Source organism: Moschus berezovskii, chromosome 14, assembly GCF_049115385.1.
Source record: "Moschus berezovskii isolate FMDL1 chromosome 14, NW_MosBer_1.0, whole genome shotgun sequence".
NCBI lineage: Eukaryota > Metazoa > Chordata > Mammalia > Artiodactyla > Moschidae > Moschus > Moschus berezovskii.
In genome coordinates this window covers 33,927,687-33,949,330 of record NC_142473.1, presented here as the reverse complement: position 1 = coordinate 33,949,330, position 21,644 = coordinate 33,927,687, and the positions used below count along the sequence as shown (strand labels likewise).

The 21,644-nt window shown below is 47.7% G+C and overlaps 1 protein-coding gene across 2 annotated transcripts in view; it reads right to left on the bottom strand.

Moving 5' to 3' along the window:
- Window positions 1-21,644, bottom strand: part of LOC148775564 (ATP-binding cassette sub-family G member 4-like) — a 60,707-nt gene that overhangs the window by 4,347 nt on the left and 34,716 nt on the right. Inside the window, exons 2-9 of one of the 2 annotated variants that reach the window (XM_088843003.1) lie at window positions 8,772-9,024; window positions 3,663-3,780; window positions 3,414-3,546; window positions 3,230-3,280; window positions 2,719-2,864; window positions 1,473-1,596; window positions 1,231-1,345; window positions 893-1,035 (exon numbers count right to left, since the gene is read on the bottom strand). In XM_088843003.1, the coding sequence (XP_088699129.1) occupies window positions 893-1,035; window positions 1,231-1,345; window positions 1,473-1,596; window positions 2,719-2,864; window positions 3,230-3,280; window positions 3,414-3,546; window positions 3,663-3,780; window positions 8,772-9,024 (1,083 nt within the window). Of the gene's footprint in view, window positions 1-892; window positions 1,036-1,230; window positions 1,346-1,472; window positions 1,597-2,718; window positions 2,865-3,229; window positions 3,281-3,413; window positions 3,547-3,662; window positions 3,781-4,547; window positions 6,317-8,771; window positions 9,025-21,644 lie in introns of those variants that run through there. The other variant, XM_088843004.1, reaches the window with a different exon arrangement.

Here is a 21,644-nt window from a genome sequence, read left to right as displayed (position 1 = left end):
GGGAAAACCCCTGAGCCTGTCCCCAGGGACAAGGGTCCTCCAGAATTCTCCACCACTGAGCTGGGTACCTGGAAGCTGGCCTTAGAGGTGTGAATCAGAGTGAGATTCAGAAAGACACAAAGAGGGAGTAACAGAAGTGGGGAGGGAGGAGACCGAAGGGGAGTCAAGGACACCTGTGGTGGCTACTAATAGACCAGTTGTTTATTTTTAAACTTTATTTTATTTGACTGAGCTGCGGGGCTTGTGGGATCTTAGTGCCCCAAACAGGGATTGAACCCACACCCTAGGCAATGAAAGCACAGAGTCCTAACCACTGAACTGCCAGGGAGTTCCCCAGTCATTCTGGGGAAATTTTAATCCATTGAATACATTTATCCTAAGGGCATTATACCTTTATACAACCAGTTTCACGATAATGTTTTTAACAATGGGATGATGACAACAGCAACAATAACCCTCCTAGTCCCCTGGGGTCACAGTATCTCATTTAAGGAAAAGAGCCAGCTAGAGTAGGAAGAGCTTTGTGTGACTAATCTAATTAGTCCTCCCAATAAGCCTGTGAAATAAGTATCATCACCCCCAAGCTAAAGATGACAGTAAACCACACTGGCCATGAGGCCAGAGACAGAGTCAACCTTGCTTACCAGGCGGCACTACAGGTGCTTGGTAAGAGTTTGTTGAACAAAAAAATGAAAGAGAAAGACGAAGCTCAGAGAGGTTAAGTAATGGGCCCGAGGTCACACAGCTAATAGTAGGTCTATTCCAAGTCCTGGGTTCTTTCTAGTACCCAGTGGTTGGGATGCCTCTGGGGCACAGCCTCTCTGGCTGGGCCATGTCCACGGTCCTGTCTTCCCTCCCCACCTCCGCATCCTGCTCCCTTCAACCTACTCACCAGAGGGCAAGGGGGACAGAGGGCAGGAACCTCATTCTTCTCAGGGCCGTTGTTCTTCTCTACCATGGCACAGAGCCCATTCTGCACAGCCCTGAACAGCAGGGGGTTCAGGTCTCCATACTCGCCAGAGGCCACTTCGATGACTGGGGGACACAGAGGGGGTGCACTCAGCTAAGATCTTTCCTTGCTTCCCAAGGGCAAGCCAGCCGTTCCTTGAGTGTGTGTGGAAGGCAGGTGACAGTGAGATCTCTGCCCCCGGGAGGTCCAAGTACATGATCTGGACCCCTAGGTTTGGCCTGCCACCATATCCCAGCCTAGACCACCAGGCCCCTACTCACTGAAGTCAGCCGGGTTGTGGTAGGTGGGGCAGTGCAAACCAAGCCCCTTCAGATAGGGGATCAGGTTGGTGACCATGCCCTTGAAGATGCATTGACCCTGGCTCAGGATGTAGAGCTGAGGCGGAAAAAGAAGGGCAAGGAAAATAGCACGAGTGGGTCAGGCAGGTCCCACCACACCTTGACTGACTGCCGGCCCTCTCCCCATCGCTGGCCAGTCACCTTTGAGTCCCAGAGACCCTCACCTTGTCAAACATCTCAAAGAGCTTAGCACTGGGCTGGTGGATGGTGCAGATGATGGTTCGGCCCCCCTGGGCCAGGGACTTCATGAGGGACGCCACTTGGAAAGAGGAGGCACTGTCCAGCCCACTGTCCAGAGAGAGGCCACCAGGGGGCAGGGTGAGGTGGGTATGGCCAAGGGAGTGTCTGGATGGGGCAGCTGCTATGAGGGCGAGGGAGCTGGCAGGAAGGGGGTCACTCTGGCCACCCCTATATCCCATCCACGTTGTATGATTCGGGCGTTTGGAGGTACCAAGAAGCCCAGACTACGGTTAGGTGCAACACGCAATTATTAAGCACTTGTTGAATGCCAGCCACTGGGATTACAAGGACAAATAAATAAGACATAGACTCTGGTTGGAAGGGAGAGAGAGAGAGAAATTCACAGATCATCTGAGCCAATGTGGACCATGCTGTAGAAACAGGGGGTGAAAAGTAGGGGAGAATTCACCTCCGCTGTACAAAGGTTTGGGACAGGAGTCAGAGGAGGTTCCTGAGTGAGTCTGGCAGAAGAAAGAGCTAAGCCAAGTGAGGGGGCAAGGACGGGTGCAGTGGTGAAGGGCATTCCAGGCAGAAGACACAGCATGTGCAAGGCTCAGAGGCATGGAACACATGGCTTGACGAAGAGAATAATAAGCGATTCAATCTTATTAGAGCATAACACACAAGACAGCGTGAAGCAAGATGCGAGGCCAGAGAAGGAGGTTCAGCCCCGGACCTTGTAAGTCGTCTGCCTTTATTCTGGGGGCAAATGCGAATCGTTGCATTTTTTAAGCAGAGGAGTGAGTATTGCCAGAGAAAGTTCACTCTGGTTGCAGTGTGGAGGAAGGTGGGCTTGGAGAGACTGGAGACGAGGAGAGAGGAGTCAGTTGCAGAAATGCAGGCAAGAGTGGATGATGTCCTGAATGTAAGCGCTGGCACTAAGAATGGGGGTGGGGTGAATCTGAGAGATGGAGGAAGAAGGCAGACTCAGCAAGGCTCTGTGATTGATTGGCTGTGGGGGAGAATCAGTCAGGGAGGACATGGAGATTTCTGCGAGGGTGAAGGATAGGGCTGCTAGGCAACAGGCTTGGCAGGGGGGGAGCCCTTCTCTGGCCCCAGGAGGCTGCAAACACGTGCTCTGCTCTCCAGCAGTGGAGCAGATGCAGCCTCCAGTTCTGGCTCTGGGCTGAGGGGAGGGGGCAGCCCAGTAGGAGAGGAGGGGAGAACTACCTGGTGGGCTCGTCAAAGAACATGACAGGTGGTTTGTTGACCAGCTCCAGGGCGATGGCCAGGCGCTTCCTCTGCCCCCCAGAGAGCAGGGCTGTCCTCGTGTGGGAGCAGGACAGCAGGCCGAGCGCCGTCAGGATCTCCGTCACCTGGCCCGTCACCACAATCCAGCCCAGGTCAGCTCCAGAGTCTCTGCTTCCCCCCAGCACCACCCTGATGTAGTTATTTATTCAAAAATTTTGTCAAATTGTTTTATTTTTTTGGCCACCCAGCACGGCATGTGGGATCTTAGTTCCCTGACCAGGGATGGAACCTGGGACCCCTGCAAGGGACGTGTGGAGTCTTAACCACTTGGCCACCACCCCAATTTAAATAGGCATCTCCCTTAAACCCAGCGTCCCAGCCTTGGCCACCGCTCTCCTCCCACCCGAATCGAGGGCAGCCCAGACCTCGGGGCCTGGGAAGGGCAGCTGCCTTGTCTCCCCCCCCACCCCAACCCCCACCCCCGACTCACCAGCTCCTTCTTCACCTCCTGCCTCTCATTCAGTTTCAGGTTAGCAGAGACCTGGGGCCCAGAGATGGGGCAGATCAGATATGCGTGGGGGGCGGGCACAGCCTTGGCCCCTTGGCCATTGGAAAGGGTGGGGATAGCAGGCGCCTGGGGGACTGGGAGGAGGCCATGGCTGACCAGCTCTCACCATCATGGCTTCCAGCACCGTGAGGTGTGGCAGTAGGGTGTCTTCCTGCATGATGTAACAGGACATCTTGCGGAAGGTCCTCAGTTCCCGCGGCTTCCCATTGACCAGGATCTGCCCCTTCATTCCAGACTCCCTGCAGGAACATCAGTTAGGGATGGAGGTCAGGGTCACTTCAGAACCTCTTCGGTGCTCCCCAGGGTACCTCTCTTCCTGGGCCCTGCCCCCACTCTACCCCAGCCTTGTCCGTACCTGTATCCTGCCAAGAGGTTCATGAGTGTGGACTTGCCAGACCCTGAGGGGCCCATGATCCCAATCATCTCCCGGCAGCAGAATTTACCTGATAGGCACTTAAGGAGGGTCTTATAACCTGCAATGTGGGAGGGAGGGAGGAACTTTTGATCAGCGCTTCAATGAACAGAGACACCTCAAACTCTTAGGAGCCATGGCTATCAGTGAACTAAGCAGTCTCTACCCACTGTGACTTGGTTAGGATGGCAGAGTGACCCTCAAAGCGCCCATGATGACTTGTACCCTCTCATTCTGTCCCCCTAGAAGCAACCACCACTAATGTCAACGTACCCAACGTGACAGTGCTCTTCTGAAAGCCTTGGGAAAACCCCCACATGCGATGGATGGGTATGGAGAGGGGAACCAACAGAAGACCCTACTTCTCTTCTACAAACACGGCGGTCACTCTCTTACCCACTCCAGGAAGACGTTTCCAATCTTCCAGTCTGAGCCAGCTAACTGTCCTGTATTCCCACGGCACTTCTCATATGCCAGTGTGTTTGTTCCTTGAGGTGCCTGCCCCTCAGCCCCCTCCACCAGCCTCTTAGTCAGTCAGCTCCTTGGGGACAGGGTCTATGTGTGACTCATCTTTGTAACCTTAGCAGATTGGCTGGCATGTACTAGATGCTCAGTAAGTGTTCTGAATGTGTGCTCTCAGAGCCTTGGCCTCCTTCTAAAAGTCCTTCATCAGCGTGCTCTGTCTCCCCACCAGGCTTATCTCTGCAGCCCCGAATGTGGCCCAGTAAAATCTCACCTTTCACTCACTGGGAGGCAGCATATGCATTAAGAGTACACATTTGGAGTCAGTTGGATCTGTATTCAAATTCTGACTCCACACCTACCAGCTAGCTGTGTGACCTGCGGCAAGCTGCTTAACCTCTCTGAGCTCCAGGTGCCTCATTTGTAAGGTGCCTCATTGTGAGATAGATACTATCTACCTCACTGGGTTGCTGTAAAGGTTCATTGAGATAATATATGTAAAGTAGGGCTTCTTTGGTGGCTTAGCAGTAAAGAATCCTCCAATGCAGGAGAAATGGGTTCGATTCCTGTACTGGGAGGATCCCACATGCCACAGAATAACTAAGCCTGTGCACAGCTACTGATCCCATGTGCCACGGTTCCTGAAGCTGCACACCCTGGAGCCTGTGCTCTGCAACAGGAGAGGCTTCCGCAATGAGAGGCCCTCGCACGGCAACTGGAGAGTGGCCCCTGCTCGCCACAACTAGAGAAAGACTGCACAGCAACAGAGACCCAACACCGCCATAAATAAAGAAATATATATATATATATATATATATGTGTGTGTAAAGTACATGACACGGTACTTGGTACATACAGCGCATTAAAAGCAAGTGACATTTTAATGTCAATTCCATGTGACAATGCTTATTGATCATTCCAAACACTGTATCAGACACTCAATCCAAAAAAAGAGGAAGACAGTTCCTGCACTCAAGACAGTGATAGTCCAAGTAAAAGAGATGGACAAGAAAACATCTATGGGGACTTCCCTGGTGATCCTGTGGCCAAGACTCTGCACTCCCAATACAGGGGGCCCAGTTTCAACCCCTTGTCAGGGAACTAGATCCCCCATGTCCCAACCAAGAGTTTGCATGCCACAGCTAAAGATCCCGCATGCCACAATGGAGACTGAAGATAGTACGTGTGGCAACTAAGACCCAGTAGTCACATAAATAACGAGTAATTTTTTAAACAGAAATCATCTATAGATCTGAAGAAAGATCAAGTAAGGGTTATCATAGAAGCATAAGTCTTGTGCAATGAGAATTTAGAAAATAGAACTGATGAGGGTAGAGGGACAAGGGGAAAATCAGAAATGACTTCATGGAAGAGGTGGCTTTGAGCTAAGTGTTGAGGAATGAGCAGCATTTCAAAATGGAAAAGGAAGGCAGAGGCTTTCCAGGCTCTGGGAGGAAAACACCGCTGTATAACAACATATATGTGATACAATCCAGGGAGCACAGGGCAGAGATTCCACAGGGTCAACTGCCGAGACAAGGGGGTGGAGAGGAAAGATGAAGCCAAGGAGGCTGGCCTTGCCTGCCCTGCTTACAGGCCTGCCTCAGTGAGGTTGAAACACCAATCCCTACCAGCCAACACTCACTACCACTCTCTTCCGTCCCCTGTGGAGCCCAATTCCCTCTCCATTCTACCTCCTTAGCAGAGGCAGTGAAGGGATGTGATCTTTCACCCTCCCTCCACAGCACCCAGCTGTCCTTCTGAACACATTCCATCAGACAGGGGATCTTCTGGTGCCCACTGTGAGATCCTGATCATACTAACTGCCTGGATGGTGCTTTCTGGTTTACAAAGCTCATTGTCTCAGTCACTGCTATAGCAACACGGATGAGGCAGCTAGGACCCAGAGATCCAGTGACACCCAAGGTCACATAGCAAGTTCTTTACTTGGGAAGGGACGTCATGAATTCCAACCCTCTGCTTCAGTCATCGTCACCATCAGAGAGACGTGCGGTTTTGCACACCAGCATATGCCTCTCAGAGCTACTCATAAGAAGTGATTTCTTGGGCAGGGGAAGAAATTGGCAATGATGAACCTTCCCCTCATTTAATCACCAAAAAGCACTTGTTGAACTCTGACGTTGAATTCAAAATCATCTTAACGCTTGCCTTTCACAAAGCATTTTCATGGCTAACATCTCAACTGAGCTGCACAAGCCCATGTGGTGGGTATTCTTATCATCCCTGTTTATAGGTGAGGAAAGTGAGAGCAAGAAAGGGTAGGCAGTCTGCGCAAGATCACGCAGCTTACAAGTGGCTAAGAACCCATGTCTTGGGACTCCTGCTGGATTCCAACTGCTCAACCTGGGAAGGGCCCGCCTCCCAGGCTTTCAGGATGGAGACCCACCAGAGTTCTGGTTCTGCCTCCGTCCATAACTCTCTTTGCAATTTTATGAAGTCACTTACTCTTTCAGGGCCTCCATTTCCTCATCTGTAATATAAGGATAGTAGTATCTCCTCCCAAGGACAAAATAAGGTTATTATGACTACTAAGTGAGATTAATAATAATTAATAGAAAAGTGCTTTGAATATCAAGAAATGTCATATATAATCAGGAGAGGCAGGTGACAAATTCTGACCTGGGAAAGTCAGAATCTCCCTTTCTCCATGTCCCTTATTCTTTTTCCTCTTGAAATGAATGAATGTGCCTGCGTGCTCAGTCGTGTTCAACTCTTTGTGACCCCATGGACTGTGACCCACCAGGTTCCTCTGTCCATGGGGATTCTCTAGGCAAGAATACTAGAGTGTGTTGCCATTTCCTTCTCCAGGTGATCTTTCCAACTCAAGGATCAAACCCGTGTCTTCTGCATCTCCTGCATCGAGAGGCAGATTCTTTACCACTGCCTCTAATCGCTCTCTGTCCTCCAAAGAAAGGGACAGGGATTCACGTGAGAAAAGCAGGCAGAGAGAGGAGTACAGAGGGCAGAGAGAGGGACAAGGGATGCAAAAGATGGCAGAATGGCCAGTAGAACAGAATGGGGCTGGCAAGGGCAAAGGAGGGCAGGACCTGGTTGGGGTGCCCATTTGTGGCTGGTGAGTTGAGTTGAAGCCACCAGAGAGTTGGCCCATCTAGACACTTCTTTTGTGTTTTCATTTCTCCTAAAACTGAAAGTGTTAGTTGCTCAGTCATGTCCAACTCTTTGCGGTCCCATGGACTGTACCACCCACACTCCTCTGTCCATGGAATTCTCCAGGCCAGAATACTGAGGTAGGTAGCCCTTCCCTTCTCCAGGGGATCTTCCCAACCCAGGGATCGAACCCCAGTCTCCTGCATTGCGGGCAGATTCTTTACCGTCTGAGCCACCAGGGAAGTCCTTAAAACTGAGGGTTAAGGAAATAACAGGTCCCTCCTGATTGTGCCCCAAACTAGCCTCAGGACCGAGGGCACTGATCAGAGAGCCCAGATATCTCAAATCCTAGTGACTCAGACCCTGTGCTCTTTTGATCGCTCATGGGAGTGAGGGTAGGGAGTACAGAGAGAGTGCAGGCTCAGCTCTGCTCTGAAGCACCCCAAACATTTCTTAAACCTCAGGAAGAATGTCCCAGCTCCACCCCTGATCCACACCCAGGCTCTGGGGAAACCCCAGCTTCTCTATTCCCAGCTAAACCTGCCCAGGGCAGGGGGAAGGGGTGAGGGGCAAAAGGTGGGAGATGGTGAGGATTCAGAGAATTTGGAGCCGCAGGCAATCCCATTACTCACCTGGCCTAAAGAGAGAAGCAGTGGAGATGGGAATGCTTAACAGGGAAGATAAGAGAGAGAAAGGAACACTGCAAGGAGAGCTGGGAAACCTGACTTCTGGTCCTCACACTGCCACTTGTTAGCTGTGTGACATCAGTCAAGTTACTCAACTTCTTTGGGCCTCAGTTTTCATATTAGCAACATAGAGAGGGCTTCCCAGGTGGCTCAGAAGTAAAGAATCCATCAGCAAAGCAGGAGACCCAGGTTCTGCTCCTGAGTTGGGCAAATCTGGAGAAAGAAATTGCAACCCAGTCCAATTTGCCTGGGAAATCCCATGGACAGAGGAACCTGGAAGGCTACAGTCCATGGGGTCTCAAAAGAGTCCAATAAGACTTAGCAACTAAACAACAAGATGTCACCTGTCCTACCAACCCTTCACCCTCCCTGCCTCGGAGAACTTTGGCAAGAATGAAGTAAGAAGATAGGAATGAGAACATCCTTTAAAATTAGCAGTGCTCCATAGACCGCTGCCACACAGCCCAGACATTCTCATATCCACCCTAGAAGGCAGAAGCTCTACCCGAAACAAAGAAGGACAACTCCTCAAGGACCAGAAGTAATAGCCTCAAGGTAGAAGAGGAAATAACCCACTGAACCTAGAGTCCCATGGTGCTTACAGGTGTGAAGGGAGCTCAGACCCTGGCACCTCAGCTGTCTGCAGAGTAAGTGAGGGGCTGAGATTTTAGTGAACTGGCTCCTGCAGGATTTGCAGAACAGGGGACAAACCCAGGCCTCCTGTTCCACAAGGGGCAACTCATGGCCCACAGTTCCCACCAGACTGCTCCCTTACCCCGTTTGCGCCAGCAGGGCCCCTCCCTCACGGAATAGGACAGCTCCACGAACTCGATGTCCACCGCCGAGCGCTTGGGCAGGTGGGAGAAGCGCTGGGCTTCCGTGATGTGATTCTCCACCTTCTTCAGGTGCGTGGTCAGCACGGGGGGCTCCGCCCCGTCTTCCAGCGCCACGGCCGAGGCCACAGCGCCAGGTCGTAATCCACAGACCACAGCCTCCAGAGTCTTCTCCGCCATCACGCCAAGTCCGGCCTGAAGGGAGAGGCCCTGCTCAGTTTGGGGCAGACCTCCATCCCTGGCTCGGAGCTCCCTTGCGTTCTCATGTGCCCTCGCCTCCCTGCTTCCTTCTCAGGGTAGATCGGCTACCGGAAGCTCCCACGTCCCACCTCCAGAGCATCTTGCCCTCCACCGACCACCGCTCCCAGCGCAGCTCCGTTCAGTTCCCACTGCTCCTCGGTCCCGGGCTGCCCCAGCCCCAGCCGGGCCCCTCGAAGCCCGCATCCGCTCCCTTCTCCCCGCGGAAGCTCTAATCTCCTTACCCTGCAGGCCAGCAGTCTCTGGGGACTGGATGGGCGCGGGGGGCGGGGAGCGGGGGTACAGAAAGGACGGCAGGCAGAGGCTGCCTGCTAGGAAATCAGGGTAGCAGGGTGACCGCAGGATGGACCAGGCAAAGGCGGAGGAAGAGGAGGCTGTGGGCCTCCCGCTGCGCCTCCCTCCCCATCTCCAGGCGAGGTGCCCTGGCCAGTCCCTCCTGCCGGCGGTCCTGGGTCCGCGCGCACTGGGCTCTCGCCTCAAACGGGCTCACCACGCGGCCTCAAAACCCACACTGCCAACTAAGCGCCGCATTGGGGGTCATTCCCCTCCCATCTTCCGCAAGCCTGGTCACCTTGAGGCGCCCCGGGCTGGTGCAGAGCTGAGATGCTGAGCGCTGCCACGGGCTGAGGATGGAGACTCTAGGTCCTCCTTGCCTGCCTCTGGCTGCGGCACTGGGCCGGGTGTCCCGGCTCCCGAACCCGGCGGCCGGGCCGGGGCGGGGACGGGGCGGGGCAGGAGACAGGGGAGGGCTCGAGCCCCAGGTCAGAAAAGAGGTGACAAGTCTGCGGAGGGGCGACTGGGGCGTGCCCCTACCCTTCTCGGCCGTGCACACCCGGTTCCCTAAGCCCGATCTTTGGTGCCTTGTCCCGCCGAACCCGCCGGGCGACTGCGCTCTCGCCCAGGCTGCTGCCAGCCGGTCCTGCGGTTCTTAAAGGGCCCACGCCGCCCCGCAGCCCGCGGGGAGAGAGGATGGCGAAGGGGAGAGAAACGCGGGTGCGGGAGAGAGCGCAAGTGCGGACCCAGGACCGGGGATTGGGGGCACAAGGCCGACTCCGAGGCGGGGAAGACAGCTGAAGTAGCTCCGTGGAGACAGGTCCCTGAATTTCAGACGATACAATGGTGGTCGGGAAGGGGTTGGGGGGGTGCAGATTCCGTCATTATCAAGGGATTGTGGAGCTGCCAGCCTGTCTGCACCACCCCCCACCCCCCATCAATTTCCCTCAATTCTGGCCCTTGACCTCAGCATCCCCCAGGAATTCCCAAGCAAGAGTCTTGGGACATCCTCCCCACTTCCCCTTTCCCTCTCTGAGGACCAGGAGACCAGTCAAAAAGGGACAGAGCTGCTTTTGGAGAATTCAGAGGCAGCTCCAAGGTTAAACCGGTACCCAGAGCCCAGCCTGCTCCGGCTGACTGCCATTTAGTCACTAAGTCATCCACTTTTTGCAACCCCACGGACTGCAGCCGGTCAGGCTCCTCTGTCCGTGCTACACCCTCACCCCCACCCCCAGCAAGAATCCTGGAGTGGGTTGCCATTTCCTTCTCCATCTCCGACTGTAGAAATCTCGGTTCTCCCAGGCAAATTCAGGCTTTTAAGACAGACAACGCCTGATGCTGGAGGTACATGTGTGCCAGGGCGTAGAGCAGAACACTGTGTTTGGCATCTTCTCACACACGTGTGCCTCCTCACCCTCACCCTACAAACCTTTAAGACACCAGAGCACTCCAGGGCCTTCCCGCTGCCCTGTGCCTTTCTCAGGCATCTCATCCAGGCTCCAGCCTGCCCCAGCCCCAGTCTTCAAGGAGTAAGTAGGTTAGCCAGCTGAGACAGGTGACCTGAGCTTTTAAGTTCCCACCTGTCACATAGCAAAGAGGGGTGGAAGGGGAGGCTGCTGCCACTGCTGAGGCTTCTCCTTACCGCAGCAGAGGTTCAGTTCAGTTCAGTTCAGTTCAGTTCAGTCGCTCAGTCGTGTCCGACTCTCCGCGACCCCATGAATCACAGCACGCCAGGCCTCCCTGTCCATCACCAACTCCCGGAGTACACTCAAACTCATGTCCACAGAGTCGGTGATGCCATCCAGCCATCTCATTCTCCGTCATCCCCTTCTCCTCCCGCCCCCAACCTTTCCCAGTCAAACCTCTCCTCCGCAGGTTCGCCACCCCCCACCCCCCAGCCTCTCTGCAGCCTGGCGGCCCCTGCAGGATATCTCCAGGCCCAGCCCTGTGACTTAGAGTTGCAAACAGATTCAGCTCCAGCCCTCTCTACCTTCCTCTGATCCCATGCCCCACATCACCACTGTTCCTCAGGACCCTCTATTCTCCAAGGTAACCGTCAGTCCTCTTCTATAGGCCACCCCCCCGATAGTTGCATTATCTCATTTAATTCTCACAGTATCCCTATGAGGCAGGTGTTACAAGAACTCTTTACAGATAAAGAAGCTAAGGCACAAGTTTTTGAGGTTAAGCCATGTGCCAAGAAGACATATCTAATTGGTAGCAGAAAAGGGCTTAAACCCTAAAACCCTCACTTTTACCCACTCTGCTGTGAAGCCCCTGGAAACCCTGTTCCAGGACTGTCACCCTCCAATCTCTGTTCATAACCTCCACAGCTTAAGGACATTCTCCTCCATTCCATGGCATATAACCTGACAATTTTCAGGAAAATTTCCTCCCCTTCTTAGGGAATGCTCTGTCCCCATTCCTCAGGACAGACTTCCCTATCCTCAGAGATCAACATTCCCAAGTCTTCTGTCAGCTTTCCACCCTGTGTGATTCACATCCCCGGCCCCAGAGCAGTGGTCCCCAGCTTTTGTTGAGACTCAGCATCACTTGGGGATTTTCAAAAGATGCTTAGATAACACTCTAAAGCAGTTCATGCTGATCTCTAAGGTTGGATCCAGGCATTAGTATTTTAAAATGCTCCCCAATTGATCCCACTGAGCGGGCCAAGTTGAGAGCCACTACCCTAGATGAAGCTTCCAATTCCCTGGGTTAGAACACCTGTCATGTGCCTACTAAAGGCTGTCTCGTCCCTGGGACATTCTCTAGGACACAGGACACCCTCTCCCCATTTTGTGAACACTCCTTTCATGTCCTGAATTTGGAGTTGGAAGATGTGCATTCTACCCTTGATGCTCTCACTAATTCTGTACTGAAGCAAATTTCTCCACCTCTCTGAGCGTCATTCAAGTTGTGGGGATGATAAAAATACTGCATATCTACCTCAGAAGGTTCTTATGAGATTCAAGTGTTCAAGTGCATAGATTGGTGATTTTTCATTCTCAAAAACAGATCATACATCCTTACTCTCTAAGTCTTACTTTCTAAGTCAGACTTGCCATGGTTCAAAGTCATTTCATTTTCCCCAGAAGAATCTTTCCTTTCCTTGGCAAAGGAGAGGAAACTACATTTGTTGAACGTCTTCTATGTGCTCGGCTCTCACCTTAGGGCTATGAGCTCTGAATAAGGGGCAAAGGTCTCTCTCTTTCTCCCCTGAATTCCCAGAACTTGTACACAGAAAACCCACTCTGTAGCTATCTGTTGACTGAACAGTCTAACCAGTCCTCACAACTTCAGAGGCCAGTGTTTGTCACTATGATTGTTTTATTTGGCTCCACCAGGTTTTAGCTCTGACTGGCAGGATCTTCAGTCTTCACTGTGGCATGAAGGTATTTATTTGCTGCCTGCAGGATGTATGGTTTTTTTTTTTTCTTAGTTGCAGCAAGCAAACTCTTAGTTCTGGCATGTGGGATCTAGCTTCCTGACCAGGGATTGAACCTGGGCCCCATGCACTGGGAACGTGGAGTCAGCCACTGGACCACTAAGGCCAGTAATTATCCTCTCATGTTTCAGATAAGGAAACTGAAGCTAAGAAATGTCAAGTACTAGTTAGTGTGAGGTCATACAACTCGTGTGGTGGATCCAGGGGTCCAAATTCAAGACTACACATTCTGAACCATGACTTGATCTACAACGTCAAGCTTCCTCAGTCCCTGGTAGTGCCACCTTCCCAGTTTATGAAGCAGATCCATCTCCACTCTCCTACACAGGCTCTTTCCCCTTCTAGGATACAAAAGTTTTCCAACCTTCTAGAGATCCACTAGGGTAGACCCCTCTCAGTCTGGGACATATCCCTCCGTATACCTTCCCAGACAGGACTTTTGATTCCATAGTATGCACACCTCTAACTCCTGGAAGAGGCCTTGTAACTCGAGAATAGTGGTTCTCAAGCTTAGCACATGTGAGTATCCCCTGGAGGGGTCCTTACAACACAGATCATGGTCCCTGACCCCCCAGAGTTTCTGATTCAACATCTGGGGTGGGGGCAGAGAATCTGCATCTCTAGTAAGTCCCCAGGTGATGCTGATGTTGCTAGTCTGGGAGTACACTTTGATTTCTCATCCCGCAAATAAACTTCCAATCTCCTACCTGGACTTTTCCTCAGTGCCTCAATGAACCCTTCCCCCTTTCCTCAAATAAACCTCCTCCATTCCCTGACATTGAACCTCTTCTATTTCCAGGGTCCTCCCCAATTTCCATTCCAGAATCTCCCCTCCCATCACCACCAAGACAGCCTCCATCCAGGACAGGCTCCCTAGGCCCACATAGGTAAGTGTTGATGGTAACTGGCTTACGAGGAGCAAGGCAGAAGCTGAAAATTCCTATCTCAGCTTAGTGCCAGGAAGTAATCAAGCAGACACAGGGTGCTCTGGGCAGGGATTTGTGGGAAAAGCAGTTGATAAGGAGATTTATGGACCTATTGGGGAAAGGGAAAGTCCCCGCTTCGGCTGAGTCCAGGGATACCCTTAGGATGAGCGGCGTCGGCGTGAAAAGAAAGAAAACAAAGGGAGTCGAGTCTTGGTTGAGTGCTGAATAAAGACTAATTTATTTTTTCTATATCAGTGTTTATATACCCTAAACTAGTACAGTTCTAAAGTGGTGCAGTGAACAAAGTCAGCTTAACATTACATCAGTTTGCCCTTTACAAAACCAGAATGCTTTCCGCATACTTCTCTGTTTACGAGAGTCTTTTTTATAGTAGATATTAATACATTATCTTCTGGCCTTGAGGCCTATTAACACCTCATGACGTTTTCTTACAAGCTAGGTGAATGCAAAGCTGTTTTTTGTGAGCTATTCTTATTTTTCCACTTGCCTTGTGCTAAATAGAAAAGTTATAATTTCATAGGGTAAGTTCAACAGGTTGCAGCATATTAGAAATTTAACATAATGGTCAGTTCTTTTTTAGTTACTACAGACTCTGCCTCAAATTCCTGGTTAAATATTTATGATTGTCTTATGGTTTCTATACTAGGGCTAAACTCTTATTATTCTAAATTCTAACTATAGTAACAATAATTTCTACATTAAGAGCAAAAACACAGCTAGCAAACGTTGATTCAGTAACAACTTCTAGAATAATATTTTTTATATTCTCTAATAGGGCTTCTTCACTCCCTGAAGGGCTCTGCGTTTATTAGGGCTTTTTGTGTGATCAGGTTCTTTATGCTATTTATGATTAAGGTGTTGTGATCAGTCATGTATGTTAGTGCCAAGGGCATAAATAGTTGATTTTATTTGGAAAGAGATCGGGGAAGGCCTTCTGCCTGTGTCACAGAAATTAAGGAGCAGTCAGAAAGACAGCAGTCAGAAAGATAAGCATCAGAAAGACAGATATTATCTTTAAGGTGAGCCCGGGGCAGCTTTCTGAAATCCCTGAAGTCCTCCTGATCTGCCTTGCTTGTCAGGTCTTCTCCTCATGACCTTGTCATGGGTGGGATCTCGCGTGTTGGCTCCCGGCATCTCCCCATTTTTTATTTTTTAGGACAGCCAGATGGATTTCGGTCGCGAGCTCCTGAGTGCTCTGCTGGAGAGTTCTGACAATACAGGGAAGGATTATAATAAGAAATAGGACTAGGACTGAGGATATTTTTTCCAGTAATAAAGTTAGAAAAGGTACGAAAAAAATCATTAGCAGCCCCTGCAGCAGTAAAATCTAGACGGGAATGTTCTAAGGTTTTTATCTGACCGTGAAGCTTTCTTAGATATAAACTAATGCTGGAGCTATTCCATACACCTGAAATATGATTTTTTATTTTTTTCCCAGTTATAATCTGTATCATTTACCTTTAGGGGTGTTACACAGATCCACCGATAGTCGGTGTGACAGGATAATGCTAGCTTTTACTTCCAGGGCGTCTATTTTCATTTCTAATTTTTTATCTATAACCTCTTGCGTAGCTAGAGCCAAAGAAACATTTTTTGACAAAGTATTGACATACTGTGCAGTATGTACCTGTTGAGTATAGTCATTAGATTCTTCCAGGGTTATACCCTGGGTTTGGGTTGCTCCAATCTTGTATAGAATAATTACTGTCTCCTGGTATTTTATAGCTGATTTTAGAATCATAAGTATAATGATTTCCATATAGGATAGCCTAATTTTTCATCACTAGTTTTCCATATATCATCTGATGGGGCAGTTTCATTAATTACATTTTTTTTAAGTAAATTTTCTCAGGGCCAACCAGTTAGAGTCTTGTAGTAGAGAAATTTACCAAGGTAACCCAGAATTAGATACAGGTAATTGGCCACAAACCCGACAACTGGATTGATTTCTAAAATTAGCATAGGATCAGGCCTATGATAGAAAAGCATTTGATTTATATGCAGAGGTTTAAGAAGCCAAGAAAACATTATAAATTATCATACGAATCAGGTCCAGCGTCTTGGGCAAGCTGTCTACCTCTGATGTCGTCGTCTTCTCATCCTGGCATAGTGTAGTTTCTCCTGATAGAAAAGTCCTTCCATCCAGGTTGGAGACAGTCCTTTAAACTATGTCTTTTTCTAGTCCTGCAGGTCATGAGGCATCTGATCTTCATCCAAAGATAGATTACTGAGATAAGCTTCAGAAACAAACTTAGTGTGTTCTTTAGGAATTCAATTTTACATTAATATCACATAATAGCAAAGATCTATTCAGGAAATGAGTCTTAGTAGATACAGACTTCCATTAACAAACTGGGGTTTAACACTCATTGAAACATCCTTTTTTCCCTAAAATCACCCTCATTTTTATCAAATATAACCAATTTAGGACTTGTTTACAAAACAGATCTGTTCTCAATAAACTTGACCTGATTATTTATATAATCATAGACTTTTCTTTTTTTTTTGCTTTGCTGAAACTTTTATGGAGTCTCAAACTTAACTTTAAAATAAAACCTTTCATGGCTAGGAAAGTCATCTCAAAGGCTTATCACAGATTTCGCCTAACAGATCTGAGTGAATTCCTCCCTTTCTTAAGGTCTCCAAAACTGAGCTTTCTGTACCTGTTAGTCAGATAGCCTTCCTAATCTATCTGATAAATTTACTGGAAGACCAAGGGTTTCCAGTCTCTGAAGGGGTCAGATAGAGAAAAATGTTAAATGCTTCAATTTGTCTATTAAATACCATTTTACCAAATTACTGTTAAGTCATAATTAGTTTGAGGGGAAGGTTTCCTAAGATCTGGAAAACATAGCTCAAACCAGTAATTTTTCATAAACCATAAAAGTTATAAGCATATTTGCCAGTTCACTCTGTCCTTTTGTTAACCTTTGTACGGTCATCAGGTTTCCCAACTAGAATCCTTTAATTTCTTACCCAGTTCAGAAATTTATATTTATCCAAAAGTCCTTTTTATAAATCTTCTGGAAGAGGAAGCATTTTCACAAGAAACTTGGTTAGTGCTGTGACAACACTTTAAGATAGTAATCAGAATTATGGCAATATTTTACCTGACTATATCAGAATTTATATATAAATTGTTTCTAGGATGTCTGTATTAGTAACATTTACCATACAATATACCCGAGACTTTTTGAAAGAGATGGGAATAACCAGACCACCTGACCTGCCTCTTGAGAAACCTGTATGCAGGTCAGGAAGCAACAGTCAGAATTGTACATGGAACAACAGACTGGTCCCAAATAGGAAAAGGAGTACGTCAAGGTTGTATATTGTCACCCTGTTTATTTAACTTATATGCAGAGTACATCCTGAGGAATGCTGGGCTGGAAGAAGCTGGAATCAAGACTGCCGGGAGAAATATCAGTAACCTCAGATATGCAGATGACACCACCCTTATGGAAGAAAGTGAAGAGGAACTCAAAAGCCTCTTGATGAAAGTGAAAGAGGAGAGTGAAAAGGTTGGCTTGAAGCTCAACATTCAGAAAACAAAGATCATGGCATCTGGTCCCATCACTTCATGGGAAATAGATGGGGAAACAGTGGAAACAGTGTCAGACTATTTTCTTGGGCTCCAAAATCACTGCAGATGCTGACTGCAGCCAGGAAATTAAAAGACGCTTACTCCTTGGAAGGGAAGTATGACCAACCTAGATAGCATGTTAAACAGCAGAGACATTACTTTGCCAACAAAGATCCGTCTAGTCAAGGCTATGGTTTTTCCCATGGTCATGTATGGATGTGAGAGTTGGACTGTGAAGAAAGCTGATCGCCGAAGAATCGACGCTTTTGAACTGTGGTGCTGGAGAAGACTCTTGAGAGTCCCTTGGACTGCAAGGAGGTCCAACCAGTCCATTCTAAAGGAGATCAATCCTGGGTGTTCTTTGGAAGGACTGATGCTAAAGCTGAAACTCCAATACTTTGTGCCGGGAGCCAGCACACGAGATCCCACCCATGACAAGGTCATGAGGAGAAGAACTGACAAGCAAGGCAGATCAGGACTTCAAGGATTTCAAAAAGCTGCCCGGGCGCTCACCTTAAAGATGATATCTGTCTTTCTGATGCTTCTCTTTCTGACTGCTCTCTTTCTGACTGCTCCTTAATTTCTGTGACACAGGCAGAAGGCCTTCCCCGATCTCTTTCCAAATAAAATCAACTGTTTATGCCCTTGGCACTATTGCACATGACTGATCACAACACCTTAATCATAAATATTATAAAGAACCTGATCACACAAAAAGCCCTAATAGATAGAGCCCTTCGGGGGGTGAAGAAGCCCTATTAGAAAATGTAAAAAATATTATTCTAGAAGTTGTTACTGAATCAACGTTTGCTAGCTGTGTTTTTGCTCTTGATGTAGAAATTATTGTTACTATAGTTAGAATTTAGAATAATAAGGGTTTAGCCCTAGTGTAGAAACCATAAGACAATCATAAATATTTAACCAGGAATGCGAGGCAGAGGCTGCCTCACTGGAGCCGCAGAGTCTATGTGTAGTAACTAAAAAGAACTGACCATTGTGTTAAATTTCTAATATGCTGCAACCTGTTGAACTTTTACCTTACGAAATTATAACTTTTCTGTTTTCTTTTAGCACAAGGCAAGTGGAAAAATAAGAATAGCTTACAAAAAACAGCTTTGCATTCACCTAGCTTGTAAGACGGAGAAGGCAATGGCAAGCCACTCCAGTACTTTTGCCTAGAAAATCCCATGGATGGAGGAGCCTGGTAGGCTGCAGTCCGTGGGGTCGCTAAGGATCGGACACGACTGAGCGACTTTCACTTTTCACTTTCACACATTGGAGAAGGAAATGGCAACCCACTCCAGTGTTCTTGCCTGGAGAATCCCAGGGACGGGGGAGCCTGGTGGGCTTCCGTCTGTGGGGTCACACAAGAGTCGGACACGACTGAAGTAACTTAGCAGCAGCAGCAGCAGCTTGTAAGAAAAGGTCATGAGATGTTAATAGGCCTCAAGGCCAGAAGATAATGTATTAGTATCTACTATAAAAAAAGACTCTAGTAAACAGAGAAGTATGGGGAAAGCATTCTGGTTTTGTAAAGGGCAAACTGATGTAATGTTAAGCTGACTTTGCTCACTCTCCCCTTTAGAACTGCACTAGTTTAGGGTATATAAACACTGATGTAAAAAAATAAAATAGTCTTGATTCAGCACTCAACCCAGACTCGACTCGCTTTGTTTTCTTCCTTTTCTCGCCGACGCCGCTCATCCTGTGGGTATCCCTGGACTCAACCGAAGCTGGGACTTCGGCAGGTGGCACCCAAGACAGGAACCCAAACGTAATCCCCCCAACTGTTCATTTTTCGGGGAGGCTAGGACCCCACCGAGGGCGCTGCAGGCCCCCCTGCATAAGATAGGTAGGGTGAGGATAGGTGGGAAGGCTTAAGTACAGTTTCCTTTCTTTTTTTTTCCTCTTTTCTGTCACTATGGGTAACGAAGAGTCTAAGGAGAGACAGTTTTTTATTGGAGTGATATTACAATTATTAAATAAAAGAGGTATTAAAGTAAAAAAGGCAAGCATACAGGCTTTCTTTCATTTTGTATAAGAGCAATGCCCCTGGTTTCCAGAAGAGGGCACTGTTAACTTACAAACATGGGAAAAAGTAGAAAAACAATTGAAATCTTATACCCTGCATGGGCCAGAAAAATTACCTGCTGAAACCTTCTCCTTGTGGAATATGATCAGGGAGGCTTTAGATCCTACTCATGAATCTGAAAGAGTAACAGTTAAAGACGAGAGGAAGGTACTGATTCCAAGCCAAATTATCAACAGCTAAGGGAGATGCTGGCCGCCATGAACACCAATAGTCAGGTAGAAAGCAGGGACGAAAAGAAAGAACAGCCCCCTACCCCCACCTAAAATGAGAAAGATTTAGAAGCAGCAGCAGCTCGCTATCATTCTGATGAAGATTGGTCGTTTTTCGCTAAAGACGCTCCTAAAAGTCTAAGAGTTACATCTCCAGTTAGGCCTTCTGTAAAATTCGATCCTAAAATCCCTAAAGTATCTTCAGAATAGGGTAAAAAAAAGTATGGGGCGATCTCGATTCCCCATACCCCCTCCACCACACAGGGGCAAGGGTCCCCCACTTGGTCCTTATCGGAGGCGTATCTTCTCTAAACCGGGAGAAGAGATAGATCCATATTTAGAGGCTTGCTTTCCAGTAATATTTGACGAGGAATGGGAAGATGAACACCCTTCTTGGGAACCCCTACCTATGAAATTAATCAAAGAATTAAAGCAGGCTTGTGCTCTATATGGATCTACTGCCCCTTACACTTTAACTTTACTTGATGCTTTGGCAGCTAAATGGATGAATCCTTATGATTGGCGAACGGTTGCTAAAGCCTGGACAATATTTGCTCTGGCGTACTGAGTATGAAGACTTAGCCCGCAAACAAGCAACAGCTAACCACAGACATGGCCCAGAACCTATTACTCAGGGAATGTTGGCAGGAATTGAAGAATTTGCGGCCGATCAAGACTAAATGCAGTTAGAATTGGGTTTCTAAAAAGGTACTCGAGGTACTCAGGGGCCAGCTTGCCTGCCAATGTACCAGACCCAGCGGCCGCAACAGGGACCCTTTTGTCCCTGGTCTCCTCCTGATGCAGACAACTGGCCAGAGTGCCCCGACAGGTAAGGAACAAGAGACTTTAAAGTCTGTCTGTCTCGATTTATGTATGTCTCAATGTGTGTCTTTGTGTTTTTTTTTTTATAATATTGCTGAAGTTGTGAGTTCTAATTTAATTGGCCTAAAAAAATTAAACAAATAAATAAATAAGCACTTACAAATCAGACAATTCTAAGTACAAGAAAAATTAACCTGAGTTTCAGAGTCACGTGAACTGGTAAATATTCAATATTAAATATCAAGTATTAATGTTTATTTGCTAATCCAATATAGACATGTCTAAGAGTCATTAACATTAAGCATATTTTCATTGTACCTAGGTTTATTATAAGTTAAATATTGTTATACTGTTATATCTGTCACAAGTCTGTCGGCAAAAAAGGTACCTCTAGTAAAAAAAACTTCAAAAAAAAATGAGATATGAGCTTTTAGATAAAATCTATTAAGATTAAAAATGTCTGTCTAAAACAGTTTCTCTAGATTTTGGTAACCTGAATTTCTAAGGTTGTGAGAAATTAAGTAACAAAAGTTTATTGAATAGCTAGGTCATTTCCAAATAAAATAAGATTCTGAAACATTCACTACTGAATACTAACTTACAGAAAAACTAAAGATTTTAGACTATTAATAAATAATGTTTGATGCCATCCTGAGATGTTCGCTAAAATTTTTTTAAGTTATCACTGGTATTTATGTTCACCAATCTATAGAATGCTAATATAAAGGTCAATTCTTGGTGCTTAAGGGAAGTAAGATGTGTGTGTTCAGTAAAGAAGGTATGAAGAATGAAGTTACACTTTATGAAGGAAAAAGGTAGTAGGTCTGACTTAGAGTTGGCTGTTCCAGGATGGGAGAACAAATGGGTACAGAAAGTGATAAAAAGGTTTTGTGGAAAGTGGACCCCAAGGAAAGAGTTTTGTGTATAAATAAACGTTTTCTTGAGATATTAAACTGCATTTGACAATAGATTTAAGTTTATTTGCCTCTTAAATGGTCTGTTCTGTATTTGCCTCTGAAATCCTATATTGTTACTATGGCTGAGTGAATAGCTATTGTTTCACAGTGACCTATAGTCCCATCTGACTGAGTGCTCTAAACCTTTCTGATATTTGTTGACAAAACTTCCTGAATGATTCTGATGAAGCACTTTTGGGTTCTAGCTAACTTTGGGATGCTTCAGAGGG